This window comes from Pleurodeles waltl, chromosome 7 (genome assembly GCF_031143425.1).
Source record: "Pleurodeles waltl isolate 20211129_DDA chromosome 7, aPleWal1.hap1.20221129, whole genome shotgun sequence".
NCBI lineage: Eukaryota > Metazoa > Chordata > Amphibia > Caudata > Salamandridae > Pleurodeles > Pleurodeles waltl.
The window spans coordinates 45624360-45648500 of record NC_090446.1 but is presented as its reverse complement, the minus strand read 5'-3'; the positions used below and the strand labels follow the sequence as shown (position 1 = coordinate 45648500).

The window sequence follows — 24141 nt, the reverse complement described above, 5'->3', positions numbered from 1 at the left end:
TATTTAAAATATTATGTAGCTTAGGTGAGGGGATGTATGCTTATTATGTTTAAAGCAGTGAATGAGGAGTACTGGTTGCCAATGGGGGCTGCACAAGGCCATATCTATAATTTAAGAATGTGGAAAATCTAATAGTGAATGTGCCTCCTATAGTCCAATTTCTTTATTAAACATAGAGCTAAATATGCTGGTCAAACTGTTGGACATTTGCTTATTTGTGGTAATTATGGAACGATTACACCCCGATCAGTCCAGCTTCGTGCCTATGAAGTCAATGAGAATAAATAGTAGACTCCTTCTTGTACTTTTGTCTAGAGTATCTTTACAACTTTTTGCTACCGATAGTAATCCTGTTTTTAGACGCAGATTTTTATTTTGTTATGGTTAAATGGCCTGCATGTTTGAAATTAGGCAAATGATTTACTGATGGCGATTGAGGTTCAATTACATTTCCACACATATCGTTATAACCCAATTAAAGTAGTTCAATACACAATCAAACAATCTTCTTTATTGTATAAAGAGATTATTTTACAATAATGCTCGTAGCCAGTAGCACAAGGATTTAACACCAGCGTGTTTTGTTCACTTGGAACTTCTCAGGGCCAGAATAATACATTTATGCATTTCAGAACATCTGGAAATTATAGTAAAAACAGCTACTTATAACAGAGTCAGAAGCAGCGGAGAAATATGTCTGAAATAATATCAGCAAAATATAATTTGGTTTACATGTTGTGTTCCAATAATTCATATCAATGTCCAATATTCAAATACTTTGTGTTCTCCATATACCTTCAATAAAGAAAGACTTGCCCAGGTATAAACAAAATGTAAATAATCAAGTGAGACAACATAAATCGTTAATTGCAGAGCGAATTTCAATATGACCAAATTGTGGTTTGTTCCATAGTAAATATCTGTCATATACACAAGTGCCTTTTATATTGAGTCTGGCAGTTTATTTAATTTGTCACCTCTTAAATGTACTTAGGTCATATTTTTTAAACAACAGCTCGAAAGAACTATATTTCTCATGAGTCTTTAATCTCCAATGTCCCAGTCCACCAATGGCCTTGCTCGCCCTAGCATACAGACATCATGAAAGAAAGGCCCTGTTTTACGTCGCGGCTCTAGACAGTGCACATGCGCTGTCTCGAACCAAGACACACTCTATCTTTATCGTGGGCATCAGCTTGCCCATAGGCTTGCCATTTGCTGGCACCATTGTCGCTCCATTTTGCGTTCTCCCCATTTGCCAAGGGCATGCATACGTCATGCCTCTTCCCGGGTTTAGCCCTCCCCTAGCACACCGCCCAACTATTGCTAAACATATGCAGTGGGCATTTTATTGTATTTTTTGGGACTACTTTTTTGTTTGCAAATAAGTGACGGTCCCGCCACTGGTTAGGAGCGCAGGCTACGTCTTGCTACCCCTTTTATTCACAGATGTTCACACAATTTATTTTCTATATGTGGAGGAGCACACGCCCACGCTTTCAGTTTCACGGTGCATTTTATAGGCAAGGTAATTTCGAAGTCATTCTTAGTTGGCCCCTATTCCTGTGTAGGAGGCTGGCACCTGCAGTGTACTCGGCGCTGCTGCTGCTTATCCTTTTGCTGCATAGGTCCCGTGTTCGGTGTCTCCTGCTGGAATATTATGTCCTCCTGTATGAGTCGCAGTGCACAAAGGACCCGGAGCCAATCAAGACAAAGGAATAGGTGCATGACTGTGCCCGTTTCTCACCTCACTCCCCAAGAAAGATTGGAACCTCTCAACAAATGAGCCCTGTTTCCCTTCGACAAATTGTGCACCAGCTTCGATGACCAAGGTGTTTTTATATTGGGTATATATGGGGTACAAAGTTCAAACTGGGGGGGCGTGGCCAGCAGCCGATGAAGCTGCACGTGTAGAGCGGCTCTCCAGGGCCGAGAATGGGACCCGGACCGAATCCTAGCCATCAACCAACCCCGAAAACCCCATCAAACTCGATCCCAACACTGGCGGTCCCCTGTACAACATTCGGAGCAGTGGCGGCATCCCCGAACAACTAAGAAAGAAGAAAATGCGATCGAACCCCGGAGCTCCAGAAAAACCAAGATGGCGGCCGCATGGGGAACCGTGCCCCGATTTGCAGAAATAACTAAGCTCTTCGACCATAAGACGCAATCTCGACAATCCGACACCCCAAACTGATGCAGGGAGGAAGCGGCGACCCATAAGGCCTCATTAGGAGAAAGGAGAGGAGCAGCAGCGTGATCGAATCGGTGCGGGGCCCGGAGGCCCGAAAACCCAAGGTGGAATTTACACAGCGGCGAGGGGGCACAGGCTCCCGTGGGTGGCGGCGCCCACTGGGATCTCCCGACCCAACGCGGCTGGGGGCATACAGCATCGACTAAGACCCTGGACGAGCGGACGGGTCCTTCCGCGGCCGAGAATGGGATGGCAACCCAGATCCCACAAACCTAAGCAACTAATCATCCGGAGGCCGGAGAGACGCCAATGGAAACGGGGGAGCAAACTAAGCACTCAACCAACTCAAGCGCAGTGAGTAACCAACGATCCTAGCACCTCCTAGAGGCATAAACACCCCCCTTCCCCAAAGGGCCCCCGAGAGACTACTCCAGAATCCCCACAGAAGCGACCAGGCCCCAAAATCAGAACTAGTAACATCACCGTAAACCAACTTATTGGGGGCCCCCATCCCGACACGGCCGCGAACTTGCAGCACCGACTGGGACCCCAACAGAAGAAGTCCATCCGCGGCCTAGAATGGGATTGCTGCCCAGATACCGTAAACCCAAGTGACCAACCTTCCAGAGATCGGAAAGATGGAAACGGGGGAACAAACTGAGTACTCAACCAACTGCCGTGAGTAACCAATGACCCAACCACCTCCCAGAAGTACACACTCCACTGTCGCCGTCGTCGGAACTAATAACATTAACGCTGGCCGCGCACTGGCCTAAGCAGCCCTGTCGAACTAAGAAAACGACACCCGGACAATCTCTCCACACGGCTTCCCAGAGCACAACAATTCAACAAGAAACAACCCTGGATACAATCCTATAAGCCATAAGGGAATCTCGCGAAGCACTCGAACAAAAAATAGATAATCTAACGGTGGACTTGTCACTGCTGAGAGATGATCATCGAAAACTCACAGAAAGAGTGGTGGCCACAGAAAAAACATTAAACGCGGTGACGTCTACCCAAAAGACACTGACTCTGGAAACGTCCGATTTAATTTCCAGGATCAAAACCCTAGAATCCATAGCCGAGGACGCCGAGAATCGATCCCGGAGGAGCAACCTGAGAATAATTGGAATGCCGGAAGGTATGGAACTCTCGGCATTGAACACAGAGACATTCCTAGAAAATTGGCTCAAAGACACAGTCCCGCCGGAGGCCTTTTCGGCATTCTTTGCGATCGAAAGAGCACACTGAGTCCCCGGCAGACCACCTCCCCCGGGATCCATACCCCGCCCGATAGTAGCAAAACTACTGCACTTTAAAGACAGGGACTATATCCTCTCGCAAACTCGTATTAAAGGGGAAATCATTCTAGACAACCAGCGTATCATGGTATTCCCTGACTTCACCAAAGAAACTCAAACCCAGAGAGCTTCATACAATAACCATAAACGAGCCCTATGCAAGAAAGGCATCAAATATGCAATGCTCTTCCCGGCTAAACTGAGAGTTGAACACGAGGGCAAGACGCACTTTTTCTCAACCCCACAGCTGGTAGGAGATTGGCTAGAAACCCTAAATATCACGTCCTTGAGCGAGCTGAGTGGACCATCCCGCGCCCCGGGCAGGAAACGCGGTAGATCTTCTAAAAGAGCACTAGAAACTGCACCTTCCAGACACCAATCACTACAAGGAATGTGCGAAGCAGTAGATGCAGTAGCGGCCTTGAACAGAGGAACCCCACACCGCTCGCAAACCTCAGGTGATGCCTCGGACCATGACTCAAGCGGCGGGAGTCTTTCAATATCTTCCCAAGACACATGCACCAGTCTACCAAAAATGACCCCCAGAACGGCGGAAGATCTCATCTAAACCCGCAAGAACCGGTCAGTGATCACCCAATTTACCAAGCGATCACCCCCTATATACAACCCCTGTAGAGGCTAACCTTCTAGGTAACCTCCAGTGTACAGTAAACCTCGAACACTCACTCACGGGCAGCAAATATACCTCAGCCGGGTCCCCAGAACGTCCCGGGGTGTAAGCTCTCGGCCCTGACGCGCCTCCCACCTCCAATAGGAAATAGGATAGTTTATATGGTTTGGACGGGGAAAGTTTTGTCATCCGGTCCTGGGAGAGGGAGTCGGGTAAAGTTCGAATTAGAGTTGGGAATGGGACAATTCATGCAAACACAATCACTTTAGAAGGCAGATCTCAAACTAAATATAGGATGACTAACTTAGCCTCACTTGCCGCAGAGCCTGTGAGTAACTCTGCCAACATAACTAAGATTAACCAAGATAATGACTACTCACTATAAGATTGTAACCTGGAATGTAAGAGGCCTAAATAATATGTCCAAACAATACAAAATTCACAACTACCTCTAGCGAAGGGGGATACACATAGCCCTACTACAAGAAACTCACCTGACAGAGCAGGAAGTTAAAGCCCTTAGCAAAAGATGGAGAGGTCAAATAATTGCTACTAACTACTCAGCCTATGCTAGGGGAGTTCTTATGTGGATCCGTCCCGGGGTCCCTTTCCAAATACTCCACAAGGTTATCGATAAAGAGGGAAGATACGTATTAGCAAGTGGACGATTAGGTGGCAGAGAAGTGACAATAGGAGGAGTATACGCCCCCAACCATGACCAAGGTAAATTCCTCAACAGGTTATCGCTAGAATTAGGTCCTCTCCTGGCTGGCACAAATATAATCAGAGGGGACTTTAACTGCATCACCAGTAACTCCCTGGACAGATCGCACCCCCCAGTATCACAGTCCCAATCACTGAAAACGGCGAAGCAACTCATAGAATGGCAGCAACACTGGCAATTAATAGACTGTTGGAGAACACTTAACCCACACTCTAGGGACTACTCATACTACTCACCTGTACATGATCTACATGTTAGACTCAATACCATCCTGTTATCCCCTGAAATACAGAGCGTCGTGGTATCCGCAGAATATCTTAGCCGAACGATTTCTGATCATAACCCCCTGATAGCTTCATTGGCCTGGGGCAGAGAGAGACCGACAATCCCAACTTGGCGCCTCAGAGCAGAAATGCTTGAAGACGAAGCGTTTAAACATACTTTACATACAGCTATCGGTGAGTTTTTCAAACACAACGAGGGTACGGCATCTACTAGATCCATTGAATGGGAAACTTTTAAAATAGTTATCCGGGGAAAATGCATTGCTGAAAATATAGGGGCCCGAAAGTCAATCGAAGCGGAACTTCTTCAACTGGAAGACTCTCTTAGAGACCTGGAAAGAAAGTGCCCCACACAACCTGACTTACACCCTGCAATAGCGGCTACTAGGACGAAAATTCACGTAGCTGCTAATACACTTGCCCGCTTCGATTATAAACAACACGTAACCAGACTACACTCAGAGGGGGACAAAGCTAGCGCTTTACTTGCCTGGCATGCGCAACCCCCCAAAAAACTAACTGTAATAGTCGAAATCGAAAACTCACAGGGCACACACGTTTGCACCCAAAAATACATGAACTCTGTCTTCCAAGAGTACTATGCACTCCTATATGCCCCCCCCACTATAACACTGACCCCCACCCAGTTACGTGAATTACAGTCCCTCACTACCCCCAATCTGTCAATAGCAGACAATTCGGCTCTAGCGACGCCTATATCGATCGCGGAAATAAAAACAGCAATCCAAAGCATGGCCAGGGGTAAAGTACCAGGAGCGGATGGGCTTCCATTAGAATTCTACCACCAGTATCAAGATCTACTAGCCCCCCACCTCTGCGCATTGTATGCAGAAGCATGGAATAGTAACTCTCTCCCACAATCCACCAACACTGCTATTATGATCCCCCTGCTAAAACCAGATAGACCCGCCACAGACGTCCGCTCTTATCGCCCCCTATCAATGCTCAATATAGATTACAAAATTTTAAGCCGGATTTTAGCTGATAGATTACTCCCCCATATGCCATCATTGATTCACCAAGACCAATCGGGTTTCAGACCCAATCGTAGCACATCCCAAAATATTAGACGCCTCATATCAATACTCCACTCTTTGCCCCCGAACTTACCACAAGCGGCATCATCTCAGTAGATATTGAGAAGGCATTTGACAGCTTAGGATGGGACTATCTGGAACAAGCTATGCTAAAGTTGGGGTTGGGCAGAGGATTTGTAAGGTGGACCAAACGATTATATACCAACCCTACTGCAAGAGTAAAAACAGGCAACTATATTTCCCCTTCATTTCAGATTGGCAGGGACACAAGACAAGGATGTCCATTATCCCCCCTTCTTTTCGCAATTGCAATAGAGCCCCTAGCGCATATGGCAAGAACAGGCCTCCATTATAGGGGCATCCCAATAAATAATTGGACCCACCACATTGCATTATACGCAGATGACATGTTGCTCTTCCTACAAAACTTAGAATCAGATTTACCTGGGGCCATGAGAATGATAGACAGTTACGGTACTGCCTCCGGACTGCAGATTAACTGGAGAAAGTCCGCCATTTTCCCACTACACAAGGAGACCCCGGAGCCAAATGACACAAGGCCTCCCCTGGTCACCTAACACATTCAAATACTTAGGAGTAAAAATTTACCACTCAGTAAATGACCTACTAGAAGGAAACATACAAGGAGCACTCAGAGGGATCAGAGCCAGTATGCGCTTTTGGGAAACATTTCCACTAACAGTCACAGGCAGAGTAGCTCTTCTCAAAATTATAGTGCTGCCCAGACTGCTGTACTATTTCTCAACTATCCCACTCATAATCCCGAAAGCAGTATTCAAAGAAATAGAGTCCATGTCTACAAACTTCATCTGGGGTCCGAGTAGACATAGAATGGCACTAAGAACACTCCAGAGACCCACAGCTGAGGGTGGTCTTGCCGCCCCAGATATGGAGTTATACTACTGGGCAGGACAACTTCAATGGGTCGCAAAATTAATAAGTAGCCCTTAAATTGAGGCGGAGCTACGCCTTCCCTTAAACTGCCCCATAGACAGGATACAGGGCATACTACTGAAACCCTGGAAAACCAAACAGCTGCTCCCGATAGAATGGGAGCCTGCTAGACACTGTTGGTCTCAACATCTGAAACGCTCCCGCATTAATACCCCTTACACCCCGGAGGCCCCACTGTCCTGCATGATCCATGTCTCAGGGAAGCAAAGTATTTCAGGCCTCAACAAGAAGCAAAGTATTTCAGGCCTCAACAAACTAATATAAACTAGGAGACCTATACGGCGAAGGGAAACTCCTCACATACACTGAGCTACAAACACAATATAACCTCCCCCCCGGTTTATTCATTACCCACAACGCCATTATTAAAATCGCTCAAAAAACCTGGAGAACTGGAACCTTAGAACCCCCCACTCATAATAGCAGCAATACTATTTGCTCCATTGGGGACCTAAAAGGGGTAGTATCCAGAATCTACAAAGCGCTACATGCCAGTACATGCCTACCCCTAGAAAAACTTAAAGACAAATGGCAATCGGACTTAAATATCGCTTGGGATGAAAAACAATGGGATCAGATCGTCTCTCGTATCTATCCAGTTTCCAGAAATGCCAGGTTCAAAGTAATAAACCTATACATTTTTCACAGGGCTTATATGACCCCCACATGATCTCCAAAATCTACAGAACAAACTCCTCAAGCTGTCCTAGATGCACGGAGCCAGCAGCCAACCTTATACATATGCTCTGGAGCTGCCCCCAACGTAACACATTCTGGGAAGAGGCCTTTGCTAAAACATCAGCCTGCACTGATAGATTATTAATTAAATCCCCGGCAGTGGCACTGCTGGGGGACTTTCCACGCCCGATAGCTCTTAAAATCTCCAACAAATTTATAGACCTTGCTCTAATCCTAGCAAGAAGGGAAATAACCACAAACTGGAAATCACCAACGGGCCCACAAATATCCAGATGGCAAAACTCTTTAGTGAAGTGGGCAGAAGCAGAAGGAACATCACTGCTTCGCGAGGCAATACGCAAACTCCGACCAAGGGATGATGCATCCCAACGGGAATTAATCCTGGAAAAATTAAAATCACCAAATGCATTCTCCGAAGAAGCAAACAGCACCGCTACGGACTCAGATACAGACTCCAACGCAACACAGGAAACCTAATGGCTCTGCAAGCGAGGACAGAAACAACCAACAATCGAGACCTGCCAAAAGTGAATAATTTTTACATAATTAGAAGCATGAGGGGAGGGAGGGGGGAACAGTTAATCTATGCACCGTTACGATAATGTTGTTGTTATTGTTATATTAAAAAATTGGAATAAAATCTTAAAAAAAAAAAAAAAACAAGTTCAAACATGTTTGAGGCGAGCAAAAATTAAAAAACACCTTGTGCCTGGTTTCCACAGTGCAAAGCTAAAATCTACTTTCTGTTCTTCCTGTCTAAGGCTGCACAGTCCTGCTGCGTTCCCTCCCTTTTTTCCCATCAAAACCGCTTGAAGCGGTTGTTCTGGGGTCACCGGCAGGCCGGTTTGGGCTGCATTTGTGGCTTCCAGGAGGTGGGGGGGATAACCATTGCGTTCCTGACATCGGCACAATGATGGTTCGTGGCCACTGGAGGGAGCACACACTCTCCACAGGCTGCCTGCGTGTCTTGTTGGTCTGCTCTTCTGCTGAAATATCAGGATGGCTGGTTTGAGCTAATTGCCTTCAAGTGCGCAGTACCCTCCTCAGGTTGTTTATTCTACAAACTCCAGTCAGCAACTTTAGAGTACGTGGAGTTTCCCACATTAATCTCCCCAGTGCCCGCTTTGATCTTTCTGGGCATACACTTCCCTCATCAAGCCTTGGCGAACACACCTGGGCCCCTCTGCCAATATAAACAGGTAATTCTGCAGTACTGTGGCAAATTCCCAACAGCAGGCTCTAGAAGCGGTGGAGGAGGAGCAGGTATTTATACCTTTCAATGAGGAGCTCATTGACCTCCTTTTGGCTTCTTTTCAGATAGCCGTTTCCTCTGCCTCAGAGCCCATTATTAGGCAACTGATATTGCAGGTGACCAAATCCAGTGTCCTACCCTATGATAGGGAGGCTAGGGATCTGTGGCCCACTGGGGGCTCAAAGGAACCCTGGAGAAGATCTGGTAGCAAAAGTAAGGGGCAGCAAGATTCTCCACCTTCTGATTATTTTAAGATGCTGTGTCAAGCCTTCTTGAAGAGTTAGGCAGATGCCCAGGTTAGTCAGGAGGCCAAAACTTCTGGTATTACCCAATGATGATGTTTTCCTCCCTTCGGGAGATGATGCTGGGTACAACTCTGATGATCGTATCTGGGAACAAACCGGGCCCCAGCAGACCATGGAGACCTGGAAGGGAGACCGAGACGACCCAGGACTGAGTCTAATGATGGCACCGACCCTACAGAGTTTGTTGGTTTCACTGACATGTTGAATCCCAGTGCCATTTTTCACTCCAGTTCCCTAGATTGAGTCCCAGTGGTGAAGGTGACTCAGTATGTGAGCAGCCGCATCAGAAAATCTATGGATAAAGAGGTTCAGGGAAGGCTCAAAGCAGAATGTTCTAGGGGATCTCTAGTAGGAAGGCAGCACATGCCCCCAAAATTGACCCTAAAGTGGCCACCTTTATTTTGAAATATATCAAGGACTTGAAGAAAGGCCTTGATCACTTTTGGAAGTCCTACCAAGACAAGGTATTGGGTATCCTGGGACCTCTCACAAAAAGTTTAGATATGTTTGAGGAGGCGCCTGAAACTAGAAACCTCTTAAATCCATATATTCTCCCTGGATGGGCTTAGTGAGCACTGTGCTTCCTGGGTAACACAAACTGTGCTCTATTCACTGAACACAGGAGGTCACCACCCTATAAGAATTGAACCCAGACTGGGAGAGCTCCCTGTCTCTGAGGTGGCGGAGTGTGGACCTCTTCATCAAAGAACTCTCCAAGTTTGTGACTACATTTTCCTCTCTTGACAAGGCGTAACAATCGGTGCACAAGATATCTGGTTAGAAGCTTTTTGGAGGGGCCGGGAGAGGCAGGGGCACTTTCCCGACCATTCCCCCAGCACAGCTCCCCACAAACTACAAACATTGCGTTCCATGCAGTGGCAGGAACAGACAAGATTAGGGGGTTACTTCCCCTCACACGGTACCGGACTAGGTAGAAGCAGCAGAGGTGCCTCTAATGCACCAAGAGGAATTAACGGTAAGCAGTATCCTTTATTTCCAAGCAGTGGTGGGGGAGCAGACTATGCTTTTTCTTGCACAGCTGGAGGGCCCTAACAGGCGATTCATCAGTACACCAAAGGGTGGTGAGGTTCCATCTAGTGTTCTACAGAACACCATGCCAAAACATCCGCGCATTACCTTTGACCTTCTCACATTAGGCAAATCAGTTGATAGATCAGGAGGTAAGTGCCCTTCTAGAGAAAGGGGCAATAACCACAGCGTCTCTTCATCCCAGGGGTTTCCACAGCACCTTATTTCTGGTAGAGAAGAAGAGCAAGGCGTTTCGCCGAGTCATAACTTAAAATAATTCAGTAAAAGGGTGGTCTACCATCATTTCAAAATGGAAGGTATGCACCTACTCAGATATATCATCCAGTCACGTGACTGGTTGGTTCGGCTAGACCTCAAGGATGCGTACCTAACTGTCTTGATTTTCCTTCCTCATTGGCATTTGCTTCAGCCCGAATGGGGCATCAGATCTCAGTGTTCACATGACTTACATTTGGACTTGTTCTGTACCAATGTGCTTCACCAAGGATTTGCATCCAGCCATGGAAGGGCTTCGAGCAAAAGGGGTCAGACTCATTGTCTACCTCAGCAGCAATCCTGAGCTTGATTGCTGCAGCTCCACTCGCATTCCTGAGCATGATTGTGTCTGCTGATTCCCCTGTCAATGCCTCTTTTGCGCTACTGCTGCTCCCGCCCTCCTACCCCAACCCCTCCTACCTCTGAGGATATATAATGGAGGCCGTAGCGCGAGCAAGCATTGGCATGCTAAAGGCAAGCCTACCTGTGCCCCTCTGTGCCTGGACCGCCCCGCGCCTAGTGCTGAGGCTCCTGGTACTCCCACACCCCACTGCTACTCCACCAAGTAACTTCAGTCCCTGATCGTCGGTCACCCCATCAGCAGCTGCTTCACGGCCTCCCCCGCTCCACCAAAGGACCCTTCACCCACCTACACTGCCCCTTCTCCTGCAACACAGGCCTACCTGCGCACACTAACACCCGCACTGCTCCCACATAGAAGACTACAAACAACCATGCACCACTCCAATGCATCCTGCTAAACGCCCACACCTGTATGCAAACAGGCCATAGAAATCTGGGACACCACCACCACTCATGACCCGGATGTTGCCTTCATCACCGAAACATGGCTAATGCCCTCCTCAAACCCAGATATCGCCATGGCCACCCCTGACAGCTACAAGATGATAAACCGAGACCGCACCAACAAACATGGCGGGGGCATTACCATCATCTTCAAGGAAATCATCCAATGCACCATTGTTGGAAAATGGCCTCTCTGAAAGTTAACCCCAAACATTTTGCCTTCCTCCTCTTCTTTTTCTGATCTAATTTTTATTGGCTTTAGGACTCTGGACACTTTACCACTTTTAACCAGTGCTAATGTTCATGTGCTCTTTCCCTAAAACAAGGTAACATTAGCTCATACCCAATTGACATATTTATTTACTTGTAAGTTCCTAGTAAAGTGCACTACTTGGGCACAGGGACTGTAAATTAAATGCTGCTCTTGGGCCTGCAGCACTGATTGTGTCTCCCACTTAAGTAGCCCTTTAACCATGTCTCAGGCCTGACATTGCAAGGCCTGTTTGTGCAGTTTCACTGCCACTTCGACTTGGCATTTAAAATTACTTGCCAAGCCTTAAACTCCCCTTTTTGTACATGTACGTCACCCCTAAGGTATGCTCTAGTTAACCAAAACGGCAGGGTGCTATGTAGGTAAAAGGCAGGACATGTACTTAGTGTTTTACATGTACCGGTAGTGGAAAAGTCATAAACTTGTTTTCCACTACTGTGAGGCCCTCTCCTCCCATAGACCAACATTAGAACTACTATACTTTTGAGTGGTAGACTCAGACCTGGAAAGAGAGGCTCTGTCATGTTTAGTATTGCCGGCCTATCTCCTTGCTCCTCTATCCCGGCAACAGTCATTGAGAAGGCTGTCAACAGACAACTAAACTGCTTCCTTGAGGAGAACTGCACCCTGGACCCTTCCCAATCCGGATTCCGCAGCAACCACAGTACCGAAACTGCCCTCATCACTGCCACCAACGATATCGGCGAAACCGCGGCCCTCATCCTCTTGGACCTCTTGGCCACGTTCGACACCGTCTGCGACCACACCCTATGCACACGCCTCAGCAATGCAGGAATCCGCGACAGAGCCCAGGACTGGGTCACCTCCTTTCTCACCGGTGGAACCCAAAGAATCCGCCTTCCCCATTCCGCTCCAAAGCCACCAATATCCCAAGGTTCGTCCCTAAGCCAGACCCTCCTCAATGACTACATCGCTCACTAACATCGCCCTATCCCACAACCTCAACATCGTCTCATACGCCAATGACACCCAGCTGATCCTCTCCCTCACAAAGGACTCCGCCAAGACCAACCTCCACAAAGGAATGAAGGCCATCACCGAATGGATGAAGAACAGCGGCCTCAAACCCAATTCCGACAAGACGGAAGTCCTCATCTCCGGCCCCACCCCCTCTGCATGGGATGACTCCTGGCGGTCTGCCACTCTCGGATCCGCTCCGACACCCACCAAATTTGAATTCATCTTGGACTCCTCATTATCCATGACCCAGCAAGTCAATGCCATCTCCTCCTCCTACTTCAACACCCACCCCATGCTTCGAAAGATCTACAAATGGATCCCCATCGAAACCAGAAGAACAGTCACCCAAGCCCTCGTAAGCAGAAAACTGGAATACAGCAATGCCCTCTGAGCAGGAATCACGGGCAAGCATCTAGAACGCCTCTGCACGCCTCATCCTGGACATCCTCCGCCACTGCCACATCACAGACCATCTGAGAGACCTGCACTGGCTCCCCGTCAACAAGAGAATCAACTTCAAACTCCTCACCCACGCTCACAAAGCAGTGCACAACACCGGACCAAAGTACCTCAACAGATGGCTCTACTCCTGCACCCCGACCTGGCAACTCCACTTCGCCGGCCTCTCTCTCGCAACGGTCCCACGCATCCGCAGAACTACAACCAGCGGCAGATCTTTCTCGCACCTTGCCACCCAGGCGTGGGACACTCTTCTCACCCACCTGCGTCAGACCAAAGACCTCCTTACCTTCAGGAGACTTCTCAAGACCTGGCTGTTCGAGCAGTAGCAGCACCCACCCACCCCCACACCTCAGCACCTTGAGACCCTCACGGGCGAGTAGTGTGCTTTACAAATTCCTTGATTGATTGATTGCCAGAATGGTAATAGAAAATCATGCTTCTGTGCAGTTGGATTTAATATTACTATTTTAGAAATGCCACTTTTAAAAATTGGCCATTTCTCTGCACTGACTGCCATCTGTGCCTTACAGGCTTTCTCCAATCCACGGCTGGTCTGTGCTGGTTGACAGCTCCCCTTGTGCATTCCACCCCGACAACCACAAGCACAGGACACTCAGTTACATCTTTGTTCATCTGCATACTGAATGTGTTTTCCTGGGCAGGAAGGATGGAGGGGCTCACACTTACATTTCAAAGGCCAGTGGCCTGCTCTCACACAAAGGACTGATAACCCCCCACAGGGATCCTGGCAGACAGGACTGGGCTGAAAGGGGACCTTGTGCAGTTCAAAACCACTCTTTGAAGGTTCCCCCATTTCAAAGGCATTTTTGGGTATATAAACTGGGTCTCTGACCCCATCAAATCAGACACTTTTGGACCTACACCTGCACTCTGTCAGAGGAACTGTCTGGCTGCCCAAAGGACTCATCTGGACTACTTTGCTGAGAAGGACTGCTACCATGCTTGTTGCCCTGCTGCCCTGCTAGCTTCTGACTTTGCTGGACGGACTCTGCCTTCCTCCTGCAGTGCTCTCCAAGGGCTTGGATTGGGCTTGCCCCCTGTTTTTGAAGTTCTCAGGGCCAACAAAGTACACCTTTTCAGGAAACTCCTTGTGCGTCAAAAATTGATGCAACATCTGCAGAAATTGATGTAAAGCCTGCATCGCGGCTAGGAAATCGCCGCACCACCAACCGGAACGATGCAGCCCAACTCCCAAAGGGAAATTAGACGCTGTCTCTGCCTTGCGATAGAAAATTTGATGCATCGCCTAATGGATCGATGCAACGCATCAAGGATTACAATGCAACGCCTGTTGGCGTCAAAATATCCTTGCATCGCAGTGAGGACCCAAAACCGTGCACCTGAAAAATGACGCAAATCCTTGCAGAGTGGAAAGAAATGACGCAACATCTGTGCCATGTCGGAAAATCTGACGCACTCCTTATTGTTCCACACATCTCCTCCTCTGCGGTCCACGTGCGTCGTTATTTTTGACACGCCCTTGGTACTGTGTGTAACAAAGAAACAACTATTGTTTTCTAAGGATTGAGACTCTTTTAAACCTTTTAAATTGATATTTCGACTTGTGCTTATTGGATCATTGTCGTTTTGACCTTATTATATTCAGATAAATATATTCTATTTTTCTAAACCTTTGTGGTGTTTTCACTGTGTTACTGTATGATTTATTGCACAAATGCCTTACACATTGCCTTCTCAGTTAAACCTGACTGCTCAGTACCAGTCTACCACAGAGTGGGCACAGTATAATTTGGATTGTGTTGTGACTTACCCTGACTAGGATTGTGGTCCCTATTTGGACAAGAGTGTATACCTCTGCCAACTAGAGACCCCAATTTCTAACAACCATCACCAACAATGACCCAATGCCCTTCAAAGAGCACCTCAGCTTCCCACCACAGACCGATGCCAATACTGCGATGCAAAGAATCCTCTCATACAGACCCCCAGGACTATGCGCAGCCTTCTGTGACTCCATCGCCAACCTCATTACCCCGCTTACCATCACCTCCCTCCACTAAGTCCTGCTCGGTGATCTCAATTTCCACCTTTACAGCCCCAACGACACCAACTGCACTTCCCTCATAGAGAACCTCAACAACATCAGCCTCACCCAGCTGGTCACCTAACCCACGCACAAAGCTGGACTCACACTGGATGCCATCTTCACTTCTAGTGACAATCTGTTTCACATGTGACTGAACTCACCTTGACCGACCACATCATCGTCCACTTTACAATCTCCAATTCCCAGAACACCACCTCCAAACACCTCGTGCACCTGACTGAAGCTGGGGCAAAATAACCTAGACCCTCAAGGGCATGTGCTCTAGGCATCGCACAACCCGAGCCACAGCAGGCCTCGACCTCAAACCTGGATCACCAGATCTGCCAACACTCGCCCCACTGAAACCAGCTAAAACCAACAATACCTCCAAGCCAGCGAGATGATACACTCTGGAGCTCAGAAACTCGACTGCCACAGACTTGGGAAACAATGGCGTGTGACCAAGGACCTGTCCCACAGATCTGTCTACAAGGCAGCCCTCAACAACTACCACCACCACACCAAGGCAGCAAAAGGAGCAGCCATCACTGCCCACATCGACACCGCAGCCAATTACACAAAAGAACTCTTCAGAATCATCAAGGAATTCTCTAACCCATTAGCCACAGAGACCACCATCCACCCATCCCAGGAACTCAGTGACACCCTCTCAGAATTCTTCCACAGCCAGATCGCCACCATATATAACAATTTCGGCCCCCAACCCTCCAACCCAGCGTAGACAGCATCTCTCAAGCAGCGAACACCAGCCACATGATAACCTCCTGGTCCTCTATTAACACACAGATAACTGCAGCCATCATGCCACCCATCCACTCTGGGGCACCCACTGACCTCTGCCCCCACTGGCTTTTTAACCTTGGAGCCAACGCTATTAGCACAGAACTAACCTTCCCAGACAAATGGAAGCACACAGAGGTCAGACCCCTCCTATAGAAAACCTCCGACGACCCCAGGGACCTCAAATACTACAGATCGTTCTACCTCCTTCACTTCCTAGCCAAAGTGCTCAAGAAAGCCATAAACCAACAGCTCACCGACTACCTTGAACAAAACCACACTCTCAACACCTCACAATCAGGATTTTGAGCCAAGCACAGCATGGAGACTGCACTGATCGCCACAACGGATGACATCAGGACCCTCATTGATTGAGAACTATCAGCAGCTCTGATTCTTCTGGACCTCTCTGCAGCATTCCATACAGTCTTGCACCACACTCTCCTCAAAAGACTCCACAACATAGGAAATTAACAAAACACCCTTAAGTGGGTTGCCTCTTTCCTCTCAGGTCACATGCAGAGCATCCTCCTTCCTCCCTTCACTTCTACACCCAATAACTTCACCTGCGGCGTACCCAAGGATCCTCCCTCAGCCCAACCCTGTTCAACATCTACATGACCCCCCTTGCAGACATCAGATCCTACAGGCTCAATATAGTCTCCTACACTAACGGCACTCACCTACTCCTCTCAGTCACCGAAGACCCCCACAACACAAAACCAACTACCGCAACACCATGACCAGTCTAGCAACATGTATGAAAAACAGCTGCCTCAAACTAAACAACAAAACAGAAGTCCTGATCTTCAAGAAGAACACCTCCGTATAGGACTACAGCTGGTGGCCAGCAGAACTTGGACCAATGCCCTCTCCATTGTACCACACACGAAACCTCGTCATCATCCTCAACTGCCAACTATTTATGAATCGACAAGTAAACTCAGTCGCCTCCTCCTGCCGAATCTGCAAATGGATCCCTACCGACACCAGAAAGATGGTCACGTAGGCTTCAACTATGGCAACACTCTCTACCCTGGAGTATCCTCCCAGTTACTTAAAAGACTCCAGACTGTACAGAACACCACAGGCAGACTCATCCTACATGTCCCCAGACGCTCAAACATCACTCCACACCTCAGGAATCTTCACTGGTTCCCCATCGGGAAGAGATACCAATTCACAATACTCACACTTGCAGACAAGGCTTTTGACTGAGCTTCTACGTCCCAGCAAGACAACTATGCTCTGCCTCGCTGAACTTTGCACACACCTCCATGCAGCCATCGCAGCTGCAGCAGAGCACACTCCTACACAGTTGCCAAGTCCTGTAACAGCCTGCCCCTCCACCTTTCAAAAGAGACTTATGATGTGGCTTTTTGATGGAGACACAGCACCCTTAGCCCTCAGATACCTTTAGAGGGGTGATAATGCTGTTTTTTTACAGATTCTATGATTGATTGATTTAATGCACCAGGACCCGGTTTGACTTCAGGAACAACTCCAGCTTGCAATCTCACTATTACAGGGCCTGGGGTCTATCATGAGTAGGATAGTGGGCCCACTGTGGGGATACTATCACAGGCGATCCGCGTTGAGGCGAAGAAGAAATTGTCCATATCACTTACTTGGAACTCTTGGGTTGGTTCCCCTGCCTTAAGGAGTCTAACAAGGCATCTTGCTCCACTATTCTGAAAATGGACAACGTGTCAGCGGTGCAGTATATAACCCACTTGGGCAGAAGACTTTAAGGCACTGGCAAACTTGTCAAAGGACTTCTCGCAGTACTGCCTGCTTCACAAGATCTCAGTGATGGACAAGTACCTTCCTAGAATACTGAATCAGACAGCGGACTGGCATTACAGGCACCCAACAAACTCCAGTGCCTGGCAGTTGGATCCTCCTCTCTTCCGGGTGTGATGAACAGTTGGGGGCTGGGCCAGATCAACCTTTTTGCCTCGCAACTAGTCCATCAACTTCTGTGCTTCTTCAGCTGGCACCTGGACCCCTTGGCAGAGGCCATGGGTGTGTTTCTACAGGACTGGAGGCACGTAATGGGATACGCCTTTTCATCTTTCTTGATGATCAGCAGACTAACTGCCAGGAGACAACGAGCAGAGGTTGTATTGGTGACACAGCTGTTGAGATAACACGCCTGGTATTCAGTTCTTCTGGAACTTTCTGTGGATTCTCTAATCCCTCTTCCCCAAACTCTGAACTTTCTGAGGGATGCTCACGGCAACTTGCACCACTTAGTACAGGAAGGGATACTTCAACTAGTAGGATGGAGGAGTACAGGTCACGCTGGGAGCTCCCAGGATTATCACAACCAGCTTCTCACTTTATTAACAGAACCTGGGCGGATTCAACGGTTGAGCAGTACAGGTCCACTTGGAACAAATCGTCACTCAGGTGTGTTGCGAAGGAGTCTGATCTGGTGCGGTCATATGTAGTCACGGTAGTTAACTTCTTATCAGAGTTAGCTGAGAAAGGTTTGGCCCAGCAGGTCACTTTCCTTTTCGGGATAGTGTGGCAGATGAACACCCTTAGGTGTCTAGAGCGATGCGAGGGATCGGGTTATCAAGGCCCCCGTACGCGGATATGCCTCCAAAGCCTTTAAAATTATATGGTAATCTCAACTTGTTCTCAGCCTTTACTTTTAAAGTGTTCTATTTCAAACCTGTAATGAGTGTGGCTTCACTGGTGGTTAACCAGGCTTAAACTTGCATAATCTGAGCCTCAAGTCCTGACATAGAATGTAAAACCTTCTAGCTATCGTAAAGTTTCAGTTCTATTAAGGACACAGATGTGAGGATTTTCTCTGTCTGCAATACTTCCACATCTTCACTTACCCATCCTAAATGCTTGGATGGTACTCTCTGTGGAGATAAGTATTTTTTGATATTTTATTAATACTGTATATTCAGAACTGTTATGATAGATGTTTAAACTTTGAACACTGTGATGTTGGTTCGGAGGGTTTTAGAAAGTTGCAAGTTACCACATTCCTTTACTTTTTCACAAGGGGTGGAACAGAAGCAGGATTTTTTATCACACGAGGATGGCATAGCACTTCGTATGAAAAAAGAGGAAGTGCCTGTCCTTGATAATGTCTATAAACTAGGGTGAGCAAGGCCATTGGTGGACCTAGGCATTAGAGTTTAAAGATTCGTGGGAAATTTAGTCTTTCAATTTGTTGTTTATAATTCTGTAGGCTGCTGAACAAAAAAAAAAAAGAAATGCATAATTCATGCCTCCGTGACCTTAATGGAACTAAAACTTTCCTTCACGTTAGCTAGGAAATTTTACTTTCTGATTTACAAATCCCCCAACTAGAGGATATTGCTTACCATTCTGTATGAGAGGCATAGACCAACTTGTTTTGGTTCCAGAACATATTAGGCATATTCCTAGATTAACTGGTTTCCCTTCTGCTGCAGGAAAAATCTACTGTTTTGAGCTGGATTGATCACCACTTATTGCCAGAGCAGAGTTTGGCTATCTTGTTTCTGGGAAATTTGTCTACAGACACCTAAAGTTTTTTCCAATATGCAGCACACCTTATTTAAGGTACCTAATAAAGTTAGAAGAGTTACCTGCGGAAAAGCAAATGGCACAATTTTGCCTCCAGATTTATTCTAACCAGATACATTGTCTTTTACGTTCTTTCATTTCTCACCTGCCAAGTTCAGGGGTTACAGATGACTTTGGGGGGAACTTATTTAACTCCTGCCGGAGCTTACAAGGAATGTGAGAGGCACCTTTTCTTGCTTCATAATGCAGTGTTTAATTGATATTTGGAGGTTCATTTTACCCCCATTTTGCTGTTTGAAGACAGTACTACCCAGTTTGGCATTTGAGTTTAATGCGCTGAGGTTAGCTCTTAACAATTGTGGCTCTTTAGAGACCTACGTCGTTCACATGGTACCATGGTAAACTGTTTTGATGGCAGTTACGCTGGAAGGGTTGCAGTAGGTAGCCTCTCGACATACTTAAAGTTTAACTGAAATAAAGTTGTCTTCCAAAACAGCCTTTGCTTTCCCCAAAGCTTCAGAATCCTTATTTGGATAGTAAAAGTTCTTTATTGCCTTGAATTTGATAGATTTTGTATGTGAAGTTATGTTGGTTGACAACCTTAAACTCAGATAGCCTCATTGTCACTTACTGTGGCTCATCACGAGGCATGTAGGCATCAATCCTCAGTGGATTACCTGTTGTTTGGCAGACTGTTAGAAAAACAACATATTTTTTTGTTGGAGGACATGGATGTCCAAGACCCCTTAAGTACATGTCCTGCTCAATGTTTTTTGGAAAGTGGTAATTTGGTCTCATTCACAAGGGTTTTGCAAGCAATGCACATTGGTCAGCTCTCTATCAGCTACAAGGGATACATGAGGCCGTGCTCACAAATTTAGCTTGGATAATCTGGTGGGTTTCTGTAATGCTCCTTACCCCTTCCCAACCTAGACAGATTTTGGTGCTATAACATTTTCTCAAGAGGTGAAGAGAAATTGACTATCAGTCAGTGGAAGGTAATGAACATACTAAGTAACTCCTGGTATGGTTGTCCCAAGTCTTCTTTGTTCCATACAACCCACCATTCAGTTCTGATCCTATATGTATGATAGTTAGAATGATAATTGACTCAGACCGGTAGTCAGCCTTCAACTCAGGGATTTGTTTTGTTGGGAAAGTGTACTTAAGCTCTCTAACCTGTCTGTCCTGAGCCTGTCTGACTCTGGGGAAAGGGGAAACTCACTCCTACAGTACAGTAGCCACTATGTTGAGTGACTTTGTCTTTGACTTTTCTTCAGAAATGTTTTATTTAATTAACCTTTCCCATTTTATTTTTCCACAGAGTGCAGATATTGTTGCTGCCATGTAGCCCTTCGTCCATTTCGTTATGCAGCTGCGTGCTTCCTTATTTTAGTTGTGCTGGTTGTTACAGGTGAGAATATTCTGCTATAATCATTTATTTATACTGTTCTGCCAGTTAAACAATATGCTAAGATGAACATGCACTAGATTTAATTTCCCACATTCCCCTTCCCTCTCTTCTCGCCTCAACAACCCTCATGCACTAATGTTATTGACGAAAATCAAATTGCAACACAGAATAATAAAAGAGGTCTATTGTGAGTTCAATGCATCTCTCCATTTGTCCCCTTCATGTATACATACCAGATTGTAAGCACCCTGCAGATCATGTTTGGTAAAAATCTTAGCTGACATGCTCTGATTCAGCAGCACTGACATGAGAAGTTTGACTGTGGCTCCTAATTAGAATTGTATTTAGTTCTCTGTAAGTGTTGCATGGCCAACAGAGGTGTGGAATCTAATAAAATAGCTACTTGTCCATGGCACAGGTTGCTTCATAAGTCTACTTGCCTGTAAAAAAAAAATACTTGACCCCTTGGTGCCATGTAGTGCAGTGACAAATTATTGCAGCAATCTCAATATGTAAGAGGGCTGATAATAGCCTCTCTGATTTTGCCAGGGCTAATACTATAGTAGGGCTTGCATACTAGCAATGTCAAGCCGTACTACAGCCATTTCTTTATTTTGCCACTTTTCTGCAGATCTACAAACTGGGGCTGGAGGAAGCAGTAAGCAGTAGTTCCAGGGCTGGAATGCTTTTGAGTCTGTGCAAACCTACTAAAATGCATGATTTAAGGATTTTCACCAGCTCTTATTTAATCTTTTTCCATACGAGAAAGGTTGGAAGTTTACTTCTGACAAGGTTAGAAGTAGAAGTTCTTCCAGGGTTATGAAAAAGTGGTTGCAGGGAAGGTGGACTTGTAAACACTCAATAGACTTTCGCATGAGCAAATCTACACATCCGTATTTGCTCTTGTTAAAATACAGTTCACAAATATGTTCTAGGAGTACGATTTCCTCATCTACTTCAAATTCTTGTGAGTTCATGAAAGCCACATATAGCATGGGTGCACTTTTGTGACTTTCTTTAAGAATTGGGCCTCCAGTTAGGTCTGGCGTTAACCAAGACATTTTGCTTTTATTAAAATTCTATTTCTCTCTCTATTCATTTGTCAGCTGGCTTTGCTATGAGTGATCACATTCTGTTCTTCCACAAGGAGCATATTGACACACAAAGCAGTTTTGTTCAGTGCCAGGAACTACTGTGGCAATGCTTGCTTTTTGAGACCAAAATGTTTATTTGCCAGTGTTTGTTACAGTGGGGAGGGCCTGGCACCTCCCACAACAATAAAGTGTTAAAAAAGCCATATCAAAAGAAGATACTCATTGACAAAACTAAAAGACGGACCGTCGATGTCAGATTAGTTGGTTTTGCCAGTGCTTGTTTATTTTCATGTTTCCCCATAATCTTGGTGAAAATGGTTACACTGAATTTTCCATTATGAATATTTTTGGAACACACTAAGATGCATTACCACAGTTTACTAAATGATTCTTAAAAGAAATAGTACCTAAAATTTCAGAAGAATTTAGCAAAACATGTTTTACCTACTTGCATTTTCTCTGAACATTTGTATCAACAATCTTGCTTACAAGCTTCTGCAACCATTTGCTTCTAATCAGATAACGTTCTGGGAGCATTATATGTAGCCTCATATTGTTAATCTTTTCAAAAATGTGTTTACACATTTCTTTCCTGGAACCACTGTTAGTAGTGCAGTGTGATCTTACAACGTTTATATAGATTGCTCAACCTAATTATTCAGTCTTTGCATTAAGAAACCATAAATACAAGTTTGAAAAGCATTAACATACTGACACAAATATTACCTCAACTGCAGACAGTCCCTTCCCTGTAAACTGGCAGCCAAAGTGTTTGTCCTGCAAGGGGTTGGGCCTACTTGTCCCAAGAACAAAATAACCTTGAAAACTTCTTGTCCTTGGGCCCAAACAATATGTCCTGGGCGTCAGGCTATAGGAATTCCACACCCGTGGGCCAATACCCCAAATCACTTTGGACACAAAATACATAGGGACACCAGCAGGTGAGATAAAATACAATAAATAAAGCCTTTAGCCAGTTTTTTTTTTTAGTATTGTCTTATTGTCCGTTAAGGGATATATTCTTCCATTAGGGATGGGTTCTCCCAGCATCATCTCAACAACTCAATGCAGGAGTGTGGAGTTTTATAAAATATCTACTTATCTGTTGAAAAGTATGCTTCGTAGATCTACGTGTCCTGGAAAACAGTCCACTTGTCTCTTTTGGTGCCATGCTGTGAGGTTAGAAATAGGGGAAGTATTCTCTTATAATAGCCTCTCTGATTGTGGGGAGGCTCATATTATAAGAGAAAATCACAATGGTTCAGTGAGATTCCTTTATGGCAGATATACATACATGTATTTACCCAATTCTTCTAAAATGTAACAGATGCACACACTGGCCACTCCTTTTAAATGATGTGATGTTATATTATATCATCTAAATTCAATAGTTATTAGACATGAGTGCAGGTGGCACAGTGCACAAAAGTGACAAGCGTATGATTTATCTACATATATCCAAAAATGATAACAGATGTAACATCAGTTGTCCATCAACAAAGTCCAATTTCAATTTTTGCATCTTTGTTTCATAGGTTTATCAATGATAACCGTGGGGTTGTGTTGACGTTTAGCTTGGCTGGTCTCTTCAGGATAAGGCCGTCTGTCTAATAGGCTCTAATTACAGAGAAAAGGGTCCTTAGAACAATTTGTACAATCTGCTAAATTCTATAGAGTGTATCGGGTAGACGAGCGTTTACCAACCTTTGGTCTGCGGATCTCTGGTGGTTCTGTGACACATTCCCAGCAGGTCCGCTGGGCTCAAGCACCCTATTTGCGCTAGCACAGCAGTGTTGGTGTTTATAGTGTAGTAGCCACTACCAACTGGGCGAGAGGGATGAGCTCTCGATAACCACAATGCCATCTTCAAAATATTCCCGCCCACCCGCTGCATGCGGCAGCTGTAAATAAAAGGCATCAGGTACGGTTATGCGCCATATACTAAACTAGCATGAAGCTGTGTCTTCATCCAGGTGCG

General features: G+C 46.1%; 1 protein-coding gene across 1 annotated transcript in view; it reads left to right on the top strand.

Annotated features, from left to right (window-relative positions):
* LOC138303598 (uncharacterized) overlaps nt 1-24141 on the top strand; it is a 173513-nt gene that overhangs the window by 7611 nt on the left and 141761 nt on the right. Inside the window, exon 2 of the mRNA XM_069242884.1 lies at nt 20980-21069. Within this exon, the coding sequence (XP_069098985.1) occupies nt 20980-21069 (90 nt within the window). The remainder of the gene's footprint in view (nt 1-20979; nt 21070-24141) is intronic.